Raw genomic sequence first — 13,498 nt, 5'->3', positions numbered from 1 at the left:
TGTTTTATTTATGAAGTTTCTCCTTAAAATCCCGTTATGATCCCTGTGTTTTTATTTATCTCTCCACTCAGGGGCCTCAAGGACCACAGGGACCGGTCGGGCTCCCAGGACCCAAGGGTCCAAATGTTAGTAAATTTTAATTCTTTATTTTCACTAAACCTGAATTGTTTTGCTTCCCTGCAGTAGAGTAAAACCTGCTGTCTGTGTTTACAGCTGTTAAATCATTATAACATCACATTCAGTTCCTCAGCAGTAGAGTGTGGAGAGATCACACCTCAAGCTGAACACACACCTCGGTGACCAAACAAGGAAATCCACCTTCAGAGAATCCCACGCTGGGAGAGCGCTCTAACATTATTCCACTGGTTCTGGGAGGGGGGGGTTTACTTGTTGTAAGAGACTCAGAGAAAGTGCCTGAACCCAGCAGATGATCGATCTGCATAAATTCCTGCATCAGCCACAGGATTCAGATGCGTTCTCTACACTGTAAACCTGAATAAGTTAGCAGTTAAGTTACATAGTTAGCATAAGTTAACTTTTTTGAATTTATAAACTCAAATGTCAGAAGTATGCATACACATTTATTATAAGTGTCTACAACTTCATTTAATACATAATACAACTAAAAAAAATACTATTAAATACTATTAACCATAAATTCATTCATTGTCTGTAACACTCACACCTATGGACATCCCTCACGGCCAGTCCACCTATCAACATGTGTTTTTGCACTGTGGGGGAACACACCAAACTCTTCAGGGCAGTGACCTGATGGTGGTCCTTGAACCCATAACTCCAGGACTCCGGAGCTATGTGACAGTGATTATATCAGTTGCGCCACCACCCCTTGCACTGAAATAAACACATGAACCTCTCCAAATTAACTAAAAGCAGTGAACCTCTGACTATCCGCCATCTTGGTTGAAAAGTGCTGCACTGGTTTCTGCTAAATCAACAGGACTCTGCTAAATTAAAATTTTACAATTTCACAAACTCAAAAGAAGAAATTGTTGAAAATAATTTGTTTATTTGAGTGAAACATTTTAATATAATTTAAATTAGAATCAGTCCAGTTAATTTCTTTGAACATGAGGGTTTACAGTGTAAAATAACATCATTAAAACCAGTTAAACATCTAGAACAGATGAATAACAATGTAATGTGATCATGTGAAGTGACCTGATCATCCTCTGACAGTGGTCTGAGAGCGTGAAGACCTCTGAGACGCCAGCTGGTTCTCACACAGTTCTGAGGGGGTTCTGAAGGGAACACAGCCCTAAACTGCATTTTCAGACTCCAGGCAAACTTCCATTTATAAAGCTTCATTTTTGGACACTGAGCTTCAATAACCTCAAACACAGTAAACACAAACAACATTAACACGGCAAGCCATGAGTTTACCTATGTTCATTAATTTAACCCTTTCTGTTCTCATCCATTCCTTGGTTTCTTTTGATCAGTCGATGATCAGTTAAATTATATCAAGGATTGCTGATGGACCTGAAAAAAATTACATTTTCAAACTTGCTCAGGACACATCGACTGTTTCCCCCAGGTTGTGTTTATTTCCCCTGTAACTTATTAATGTGTGATGCTGGTAATTGACCATCCGCTGTTGTCTCTGTGCAGGGACCTCCAGGAAAGGATGGGTTGCCAGGTCATCCCGGACAGAGAGGAGAAACGGTGAGTGGTCATTTTCTGCATCCAGTTAAAAAAGCTAACCAGTCTGTGTTTGTGTTTATACAAGGCATTAATCCCACCCTGCACTGGGTCTGGACCATTTAAATAGTTATTAAAGTTTCAGTCAGTCATTTTTACCTTACACAAATAAGCAAACAGTGATCATTATATTGTTTTATAATGTTTAGAAAGTGAAGAATCTAACTGCTCTCTTTACTGAAAGAACCACGTTATGCTTTACATTGTGGGTCCCCTACAAGGGCCCGCCATGTTTGAAACAGTGTTCAGTACAGAATCTCTGACACTTCAAAGCCACTAGGTGTCAAAATGTGAAGACGAAACAGTAGACAGTAGTTGAATCATAATAATAATAGGTCTGTCCCAAAACCTAGTGAGCTGCCTAGGTAGGCAGCACTCTAATGGTCATTTGTCACCATGAGGCAGATTATTGAGAAGCTCTGTTATTGATTATTATTACTGATTATTGAGATGGCATCACAGATTTTTCCAGCCCACAGCACGCCAAATTTGGCTGAATTTTAAGGCAGCATTGGACACTTCCTTAGGCGCGAAGACAATCCCAGGATGCAATGCAAGAACATCTTTCATCCATTTCGCTCTTCTCTCAGAGCAAAAAAATTTTAAAATGACAATTATCACAAGAGAAGCAATCACTCTCTAACTAGAGCATCTCAATAATCTGCCTCATAAGGACAGACGGCCGTTAAAATGCTGTCTACTTAAACAGCTGTCTATGCAGACAATGCCTACCTAGGCAGCTCACTAGGTTTTGGGACAGACCATATGTTTCAGTGTGGTGGATTCTACTTTTCCCATTTCTATCATGATTTCAAATATTTTTGCTCTGGGAGAAGAGCGAAACAGACGGGAGTTGTTCTTGCGTTGCCTTCATGGCTAAGAAAGGGTTCGATGCTGCCTGACTAAATTTGACCAGTATCTTAGTAGACAGCATAATGAAGTATCTACAAATTGGGACAGCCTATGTGTCGGGAGCACGCACACTATGACGTAAAATTCTCTCTAGTTAGACAGCGCACTAGGTTTTGGAACAGACCCAATAATAATAATAACAATAATAATAATAATAATAATGTACCAATAATAAGACATTTTACTTAAAATTGCACTAGTCTGACAGTGATCAATTTGAACCCTCAGTGTAGTGAAGGGCAAAACGGACCCCTGATTCTGTGTAATTATAATTTATCATAAATTAATTATAATTAACATTTTTACAACGCAAAAATGTGCGATTCCTAATGTAACATTTGTAATTACATAACATACATTGTAATATCATACATACATGTAATAACATTTATAAACGTCATTAAAACTGTAGGTTTTTTATAGATTAAACTTTTTGAGATTTCTGTTTTGTTCTCAACTCTTTATGTCACTAGTTGGCTGACATGAGATGTAAGCTCTAATTCAATTCCTAAATTCTTATTTACCAGGGTTTCCAAGGAAAAACCGGACCCCCAGGGCCTGGAGGTGTCGTTGGTCCACAGGTAAACAATCAACAAAACAAATAGAATAAACAAAATCTGCTAACAGAACATGTGTGTGAGGAGAAAGTCTCATTGTTAATCATTCTATATTTTATATGTAAGGGACCGACAGGAGAGACTGGACCTGTGGGTGAGAGAGGTCATCCTGGATCTCCAGGACCTCCTGGAGAACAGGGTCTCCCTGGAGCCGCTGGAAAAGAAGGAGGAAAGGTGCCGTTTGTGTAAAAGTCTATTATAGTTTTTTTAAGTTCATCCTGGGCTTCATTAGTAGCTAACCTGCTCTTCCTCCACAGGGTGATCCTGGTCCTCAAGGCATTCCTGGTAAAGCCGGTCCAGCTGGATTGAGGGGATTCCAAGGACAGAGAGGACTTCCTGGAACCCCGGTAAAATTACATATCCTTAATATCTCTGTAGTGTCTCTTTAATTTCTCTGTAACATCTGTAGTTTCTGCTGGGTGTGTATGTGTTGTGTAGAGCGGCAGTAATACTGTAACTCTTCTCTGATTTTTTCTGTTGTAGGGTCCCGCAGGGCTGAAGGGAGGTGAGGGTCCGCAGGGTCCCCCTGGTCCTGTCGTAAGTTCCTGCTTTTCACTGTAGATCTGAAGGTCTGTGATGGAGTAGTGGAATGGTGTTAAAAAAAATAAAATTGGAATGGAAATTAAAAACACATCCTAAAAAGTCAGATATGAGCTTAAAATTTGTAGTTGGGGCACCTTTAAGGGCGCATGCTATTAATGAGCCCCCACTCCCCCCCATGTTCGTGTCCCCATGACACTGAACATAAGGAAGTATGTAAACACTGACAAAAAACATAATCAGCAATAATCCACAAAATATTAAACACAATCACACACCAAATATGAACCTTTTGAGCCTTTTCACTGAACTATGAGGCAACAAACAAAATAATCCTTCATTAATCATAATTGTTCAAAATGTTCAGCTAATCATGAAATTGATTTCAAGGCAAGGCAAGTATATTTATAGAGCACCTTTCATACAGAAGCAATTCAAAGTGCTTTACAGAAAAAAAAAACACTTGGGCGGTATTTCATCACTCCATCCTTCATGTTATAGTTCATGTTATAGTCCTGCATTTTTTAATTTACATGAATTAGACTTATACATATCCACAGGTGGGTGTGTGTGTGTGAGTGACTGAGTGAGTGTGTAAAACTGTCCACAGATGTGTTTGTGTGATTGGGTGAGTGTGTGAAACTGTTCACAGGTGTGCGTATGTGTGTGTGAGAGAGAGAGAAAGAGAGAGTGTGTGTTCACAGGTGTGAGAGTATGAGTGACTGGGTGAGTATGTGAAACTGTTCACAGGTGTGTGAGAGTGACTGGGTGTGTGAAAATATCCCCACAAAATGATATATATGTGTGTGTGTGTTTCAGGGGTCTCCAGGCGAAAGAGGAGGGGCCGGACCCGGTGGACCAATTGGACTGACAGGACGCAGTGGACCACAAGGACCCCCAGGACCAGCTGGAGAGAAAGGTGGACCGGTAAGAGTTTGTGCTGAGTGTTTATAACGGAGTTGTATATATTGTACCTGTTTACATTTCTAAGAGTTGATTGGTGGATTTCATGCTTAGTTCCTAGGGCTGAGCAACTAATTGAAAATTAATCAAAATCCCAGCAACATTAGAAACACATATACCATCCTGTCAATTGTCATATTCAGGCTTAATCATATTAGGCTGACATTAATTTAGTTTTCTCTGCTGTGTGTGTTTAGGGAGAGAAAGGTCCTCCAGGCCCCGCTGGCCGGGACGGTATTCAGGGTCCAGTTGGACTTCCAGGACCTGCAGGACCCCAGGGACCACCCGGAGAGGACGGGGACAAGGTACAGCTTCTAGGCTCAGTTCCATTTATCTGTTTATCTCCTGTTAGTCTGAGCTATATCTGCACAGTTACACATTTCAGAACACAATGCCACAAACTACAGCAGTGTTTATATACTTATACAATTTCTAAACAAACCTTACAGACTGGATAGTAAACAAATCACAAGATTAGACTTTACATAAACTCTTCAAACAAACTACTGCAGTGTTTATATACTTACACAATTTCTAAACAAAACTTACAGACTCCACACAATCCCTAAACAACCTACACAAACTCTACGGACTCTACACAAACAGCACCTGAAACTACGGATACTGGAAGCCTGTGCTAGCATTTCTCTTGTGGTGTTGCTATCAGTGTGTGAAGAGTGGGAGAAGAGGGTTGCATTGACAGTCCAACAAAATGGGCAGCATTTTGAACACATTTTATAAGTGGTCATAAGTGGAAATAACTCTTGAAAGTATAAAGTTACATTGAAAAACAAAATTGGATCCAAAATGGCTGACTTCAAAATGGCCACCATTGCAACCACCCATCTTGAAAAGTTTTCCCCCTCCCATATACTAATGTGCCACAAACAGGAAGTTAATATCACCAACCATTACCATTTTATTAAGGTGTATCCATATAAATTACCCACCCCGTACTTCAATTGCAGTGCGAAATAAAAGAGTAGCTGAAACTAGAAGCCAAAAACATATTAAAAGAAACATCAAGCAAAAATGTCACCAAAAAATAAGCCAAATCTACAATAAGGGTTTGAGCTTAAAGTCTAATTGTCCTTTTTAGATCACTACCTATCCTGTTCACAGTGACAGAACCTGTGTGCTCCGCTGAGCTACATGACACAGTCTTTCGGTTTTATAAAGATTCTTTATAAAGATTCAAAGAGCTAATACGAATAAACAATGTTTGGTTGAGCTGGCTTTGAATTTGGGTGGGCAATGAGGAAATAAAGTGGTGGAATTTTGTCTGCGTTCAAAGAATTTGCTCCAAATTTACACCGAAACTCCCTGAAATATTTTTATATAATTTTAAAGCCATATCTCCCACCTCTAACTCAAACGATACTAAACCAAAGCCTAAACCATACTATTTAAAGAGCGATAAAAAGAGTAAATATAATACTAATTAGACCAAAAATCACAGAGTATAAAAATAGTAAACAACTTATATCCATTATAATTGTTTATTCATCTGGCATTTAATTTTGAATTGAAGCCATACCTTGTGTTTTGTATGTTTAATGTTATATGTTTGTTTTTTCCACAAGTAAAGCCAAACATTTACTTTAACCTTTTCTTGTTTCTGGTTCATACACCCACACCTCCATAACGTGCCTAGACATACCGTTCCTTAGAGTGGCAAAATCCTATATTTCCTGTATCTACTCAGCATCATGGTTGCTGGATAGTAAACAAATTGCCAGATTATACGATAGGAGCGCTACAAGTATGTTTATACAATCTCTACACAAACTTTATAGAAAACACAAACTCAACATTTACACAATCCCTTCACAAACTCTACAGACTCTACACAAACTGTAAACACTGTTTACACAATATTTACAAATACCTTACCAACTAGTGATCGACCGATATGGGTTGTTTGATAGCTGATGCCGATGGCAATTTTTGTATAAATATGTAAAGCCGATATACCCATTGCTCAGGCAGTGAATAAACTAGAGTTATTATTATGACTTATTTTTAGAGAAAAAAATTGTAAAAGAAACCATTTTGAAAAAAAAATGTTAGTGGCTATAAACTGAAGAGTTCATGAGTCCCATTACTTTTTTCTTTTTAAGTTTGTCTCCCAGGGTCTACTTTCATCAGGTAAAATTTGGAGTTGATACAGTGGACAGATGGCATATGTCTCTTTAGACCCAAAGCTCTCCATAAGGAAAATAATTACTTTTACTGCAAAAATACAGTGTATATACCTTGTCTAGACATTGTCATACCTTGTCAACATTTTAGTGTTTTTCTTTACTTTCTATGAGTCTCCTGTCCCTCACCAAGTGGCCATTTACCCCTCAACAAACAGTAAAAACCCTTAGGTATGGTGTGTTTTATTCTGATGTACTGAGTTTATTTCTGGTGTTTATACTTGTTTCTCACCGAGTACAGTGTTCCTTTAAATGACTGATGTGTTAAAAGGCAAGAGCTGCTCTCTGATTGGCTGTAGGACAAGGAAACCTCCCCCACACCCCTGCTGCATTTAAATGTCCTCAGTGGGGAAAATATAACTAGTAAAAGACATCTAAGCTTTGAAACATGTCGTTGGAAAACTGAGAGCCTAAGCTACGCGGCAGTAGGTGTGACATGGGTCTACAGAGATCTTATTTTAATTATTTTTTTTAAAAAATGTGTACTATTTTTTCGGCCAGTACTCTTGACACAAACTTGAGGATTATTTACAAATGGTTTGACGGAGAGACTCAGATTTAGTCTCGTTTTGAAGGGGACTATCTAAGGTAAGCGCTGCTGTGCTAACTTTGTGTGTGAGCCGCTTATGGGCTCTTCAGGCTTCGAGAAGCAGCAGTTTTGTCACTGATGAGGTACAAACTTGAAGTGTGGAATATATTATTTTTTTGGCTTTAATTCCTTAGTCCATTTTAGCGTATAATGGCTTATATCCTCGTGATCCTGAGAGTCTGACCATTTGATTGGTGTATGATATGTACACATTACTCAAATATGGCGCTGTGAAAAAATTGAAAATCTGTACTGTCAATAATATTTTTTCATAACAATTTCCAATAACAGCAAAAATACTTATTTATCGAGTGGGATTATATATAAAATGATTAAATCAATGAAAATCAGTGATTTAAGCTTTAATTTGGTACATTGCCTGTCCTCCAAAACACCCCAAAGTGGCCCAATAATATTTAGATCTGGTGACTGTGCAGGCCATGGGAGATGTTCAACTTTACTTTCATGTTCATCAAACCAATCTTTCACCAGTTTGCTGTGTGTATTGGTGCATTGTCATCCTGATACATGGCACCACCTTCAGGATACAATGTTTGAACTATTGGATGCACATGGTCTTACTGGTGCAATGTGCAATTAATGAAGATTGGCCACCTGGTCCAATTTAGCCATGAAACCTCCCACACTAAAATGACAGGTGTTTCAGTTTCATTGTCTAACCCCTTGTGTATGTATGTATATATATATATATATATATATATATATATATATATATATATATATATATATATATATATATATATATATATATATATATATATATATATATATATATCACTATTACCCACTCTACACAAACCTTACAGACTGTATACATACACTAAAAATTTACACAATCTCTACATAAACTCCTCACACTCCTCACACTAACCTTACAAACTCTACAAAAACCTTAAACATTCTGCACAAAATCTACATAGTATTTACACAAACCTGAGCTACTCAACAGTGGCCTGACAATCACAAACTTCATAGACCTCTGTAAAAGTTGAAGCTGAAGTTTTGTGTCTCATGCTGTGTGTTTGTGTGTTTTTGTGTGTGTTTGTATTAAAGGGTGAAGTTGGAGAACCAGGTCAGAAAGGAAGCAAAGGAGACAAGGGTGAACATGTAAGATTTTATTTTATATGTCTTTAATATTTTAATATTTTTTGGGAACTTTTCAGACCCTTTCTTTTATTTATTTATTTATTTATTTATTTATTTATTTATTTATTTAGACGGTTTGTTATGTTACATCTGTGTTGAAATAAAAAATAATTAATCTGCAGGATTTTTAAATATTTTCAAATGTATTATAGATAGATAGATAGATAGATACATAGATAGATCTTTGTTAATCCCATATGAAAATTAACATATTGCAGTAGGCCGATGTACAGAAAGGCAACACTGTGCAAAACAGCAGATAAACCCTCACAAAATATATATAAATAGGTAAAAAAACTGGCAATAAAATTAGACAAAAACTATGAACTACAGAAAAATATTATGTGTATCTCTTGTACAAAGTGCAAGAATGGTAAAGTGACCCTCTGATCAGTGTATACAGTATAAGAGGTTAAGTGCAATGTAAACATTAAGTGAGATATATGCATATATGCATTATATGTATGAATGGTGAGTCCAGTAGACAATAATATTAGAGTGGATATTACTGGAAAAACTACAATTATTTAGTACTCAATACCACTCAATAATGTCCAGACAGAGAAGAAGAGTTGTACCAAGGTATTTGTATACTTCCACCCGCTCAACATACTCACCCTTAATGGTAATAGGACTAATCATAGTTCTCTAACTCCTTGGTTTTGTTCACATTGATGAATGTGTATTAATTTCTAATAAGAAATTTGACTTTCTGAGATTTGATTTTAATACCCAGACTTTAGCTGGTTTTCAGAGACATCTCCAAGCCACACAAGCCAGATGGAATGTGAGATTACCCAGAGCAGAGTTGTAAAACCTCACTCTAGGACAGTTTATGACCCAAGGCCCCAGGGTCAAGAGAGGAATCTTTTGGGAGACACTACCAAGTTTATGCTCTGTGTAAAACTGCTTAATTAAGAACTTCTCAAACTATAGAATTAAACCTTAATTCCCATTGGTTTAAAACAGTTTGAAGTTACATATGTGTACAAATGTGTGAAATTAATTTCATTTGGACAATCAAAATGGGTGGAATTTATTTACATGTGTTTAATCACTTTTTATATGAACTCATGTAGAACCAAGGTAGCCACCTACTCTGTGTTATTTGGTTAAGAATTATGTAAAACATGGTTTGTCTGAATAATATTACTTTATGTTAACATATAATCTTTTATATTGAAAAAGTATGATTCAAAATCTTGGAGTAGTCATTCAACTGGGATTGTCTTCAAGTCTTTGTCTTGTCAAGGGTCATACATTTTATGTGATGTCACTACCAAGGTACAGGAAACAGCCAATAAGGAGAAAGAGATGTTCCAATTCTCAACCCCTGAGGACCAATCAGGTATTCAAGACGGGTTTTCTAAACTCTGGTTAAAACCCCAGTGGCGCATAACCTCTAGAGAGAGAAAGAAGTCCTTCACTTCACTTCATTTCACACCCTTTTTTACACATCTTTGGAAATGACTAAGGCTTGAGAGAGATATGACTCAGGCTTTTTCTGAAGAACGCCTCTCTCCTGATAGGGATTCAGATAGGGTAGTCAGTTAACTCTCTGCAGGCGCAGACTCTCTTATGGCTCTCTTAAACAGTCCAGATAGAACAGAAGTACTATTTTAATTTTATCTCTAGTAGAAAACTATAGTTTAAGAAAAGCTATTAACTTCAGCAAAATTAAATGCCACCCAGAGCATGAAGGAGACCTCAGACCTCTGACCCTCAAAGTGATGACAAGAGCTTCAGGATAAGCAACAGAGACAGCCACACGCAACCTCAGAATGACCTTCTGTGAAAAAGGCCCGTGAGAGACCTGCATGGACGTGTCTCTCACAAGGAGGCAGATCAGCGATGATGGAGAATTCCCACAGAGACCTGCATGGATGTGTCTCTGGCCAAGAGGGAAAATAGGAACCCAGCGGCAGAAGTGCTACAAGGCCCGCGGCTGCAGTCCTCCTGGAATCCGCGCCGGAAAGCACCGCGCGTCAGCGACATGCTCCCAGCTATCTCCAGTCCATTTCCAGGGTTACGTAAATGCATATGGTTTTATATGGTTTCAATTTAGGGTAATTATCATAGAGAAAATCCCTCAAATATTAATCTCCCTGTTCCCTCATGAATCGCTGTAATCCATGGTATTATATGAATGTATAATCAATATTCATTATTTAATATTACAATTAATAAACCAGTTGTGTGATAAAACCTACCCTTGGTTATTTGTGTGTGCACTTTTCTTGTACAGAATTATTACTTCTAGTTCAGATTCAATTTCAGAGCCAAGAACCTACAGCGGGTCAATGAGCATAATTCATTAATAATAATTAATTCTAGCTAATTCTGCTATATAATATGTAAAGTCATCTAACATGATGATCTACATGTCCAAGCTAAAATTGGAAAGGTAAAGACACTACATATTATTTAATAGCTCCCAAACATGGAGCTCAACAAAATGAACTAAATAATTAACTATTAATCAAATAATAATTAATTATCATTGACTATGCCATGTAGTGTTTATGCCACCACAACATGTGCATAATCATTTCCACTACATATATATTTATGGCACCCAACTGTGAGGCTCTGAACATAATCTTGATCAGAAGTTATGATTGCTGTGCAGGAAAATCGCATCAATAAGCAACATGGGCCTCACAACTGGTTTCTTCCACTTTTCTCCCCTCTAATTAATTCCTAACTAGGGCCTGTTCCTAGGTTAAGCCTTGAATGTGAGCGTTAATTGTCATTTCACTGTTGTTTTGATTTAATGATTAGTGTGAACACGCTTTTTATTTGTGATATTATTAGGTTGTGCTTTATCAGCTGTGCTGCGTCACGGTTTAATCGCATATATGAAAAGCATATGACACACCCGTGAGAGGTTAAAGTAAACACTGCGCGTGAATCTCCATGTATGTGTATGTTCTGAATCGCCCAAAAGTCTGCAAATTCCAGCTTTTGATCTGCAAATTTCGTACCTCTGAGATACGGCTTGTTAAAATACGTTCATAAATGCAGGAATTGTTTGCAGCGTTGATTCAACCACTAAGTAGTGAGACTGTGAATCCTGGCTCATAATTTCACACAGAATCTCGTGCCTTGAATTTGTAAAACAATGTGAATAGTGAGCTCACTTTAAAGCGGCCCAAAAGAAAAGGTTCTTTAAAACTGGCAATGGTGTGTTTCCCCTTTAGTGTCTAAACTGTTGTTCTCCCCATGTCCACATGGGTTTCCTCCGGGTTCTCAGGTTTCCTCCCACGCTCCAAAAGCACACGTTTGTAGGTGGATAGGCGACTCAAAAGTGTCCATAGGTGTGAGTGTGTGAGTGAATGTGTGAGTGTGTGTGTTGCCCTGTGAAGGACTGGCGCCCCCTCCAGGGTGTATACTCACCTTGCGCCCAATGATTCCAGGTAGGCTCTGAACCCACCCCTGAACTGGATAAGCGGTTACAGATAATGAATGAATGAATGAATGAATGAATGAATGTCCAAACTGAAGTGGTTTAATTAAAGCCAAACCAGTCAACCTAGCCCGGGGGGAGGGGTTAAAGCATCACCACTGACCCAGCCCTGGAAACAACAGGAACCCTGTGGCTGACTTGTGCTATTGCAACTGAAGTCAATTTTATGGCGCCCCCTTTTGCATGACTTGTGCTACTACATTTAAAGTTTCTCCGGTGCACCCTAGTGTATGACTTGTGTAAGTGCAAGTTGATTAAAAGCAGTTGTCTTTCATATGGCATACTAAAAAGTGTAAATTGTAAAGTTATTTTTCATGTACTGCTTCTGTCCTTTACTCAGTCTTCCATAAGTGGAAGTAACCAATTACAGATTATAAAATCCATATTGGGGGCGGCAAGGTGGCGCAGCAGGTAGTGTTGCAGTCATACAGCTCCAGGGACCTGGTGGTTGTGAGTTCGAGTCCCGCTCTGGGTGACTGTCTGTGAGGAGTTTGGTGTGTTCTCCCCGTGTCCGCGTGGGTTTTCTCCGGGTGCTCCGGTTTCCTCCCACAGTCCAAAAACACACGGTAGGTGAATTGGCAACTCAAAAGTGTCCGTAGGAGTGAATGTGTGAGTGTGTGTGTTGCCCTGTGAAGGATAAACAATAACCTTTCTAGAATCTAGGGTAATTATTATAGAGAAACTCCCTCATATATTAATCTCCCTGTTCCCTCATGTATCGCTGTAATCCATTTCATTATATGAATGTATAATCAATATTCATTATTTGATATTACAATTAATAAACCAGTTGTGTGATAAAACCAACCCTTGGTTATTTGTGTATACACTTTTCTTGTACAGAATTATTACTTCTAATTCAGATTCAATTTCGGAGCCAAGAACCTACAGCGGGTCAATGAGCATAATTCATTAATAATAATTAATTCTAGCTAATTCTGCTATATAATATGTAAAGTCATCTAACATGTCCAAGCTAAAATTGGACAGGTAAAGACACTACATATTAGTTAAAGGCTCCCAAACATGGAGCTCAACAAAATGAATTAAATAATTAATTATTAATCAAATAATAATTAATTATCATTGACTCCGCTATGTAGTGTTTATGCTGCCGCAATGTGTGCATAATCATTTCCACTACATTATGTAGAGTGACATGTTCAGATCCATTTATGGATGCTTGGTCACTTCTCATGTTCACTATGTGTCCAGAGGTTTGTGGACACTCCTTATGTGTGAGTGGGTCTGTGAAGGGGTGTGAAGGCTCTGGGCTGTGGAGCAGTGGAACCTTGTTCTCTGGGGTGTTGGACTACATCAA

The 13,498-nt window shown here is 38.2% G+C and overlaps 1 protein-coding gene across 2 annotated transcripts in view; it reads left to right on the top strand.

Moving 5' to 3' along the window:
- The window catches only part of LOC136675537 (collagen alpha-1(XI) chain-like), a 104,504-nt gene that overhangs the window by 77,230 nt on the left and 13,776 nt on the right, over positions 1–13,498 (top strand). For both annotated transcript variants that reach the window (XM_066652118.1, XM_066652119.1), the window contains 9 exons: positions 72–125; positions 1,633–1,686; positions 3,162–3,215; positions 3,318–3,425; positions 3,509–3,598; positions 3,735–3,788; positions 4,611–4,718; positions 4,952–5,059; positions 8,619–8,672. In XM_066652118.1, the coding sequence (XP_066508215.1) occupies positions 72–125; positions 1,633–1,686; positions 3,162–3,215; positions 3,318–3,425; positions 3,509–3,598; positions 3,735–3,788; positions 4,611–4,718; positions 4,952–5,059; positions 8,619–8,672 (684 nt within the window). The remainder of the gene's footprint in view (positions 1–71; positions 126–1,632; positions 1,687–3,161; positions 3,216–3,317; positions 3,426–3,508; positions 3,599–3,734; positions 3,789–4,610; positions 4,719–4,951; positions 5,060–8,618; positions 8,673–13,498) is intronic.

Source organism: Hoplias malabaricus, chromosome X1 (assembly GCF_029633855.1).
Source record: "Hoplias malabaricus isolate fHopMal1 chromosome X1, fHopMal1.hap1, whole genome shotgun sequence".
Taxonomy (NCBI): Eukaryota; Metazoa; Chordata; class Actinopteri; order Characiformes; family Erythrinidae; genus Hoplias; species Hoplias malabaricus.
The sequence above is the reverse complement of the archived record's forward strand: the minus strand, read 5'-3'. Positions and strand labels throughout refer to the sequence as shown.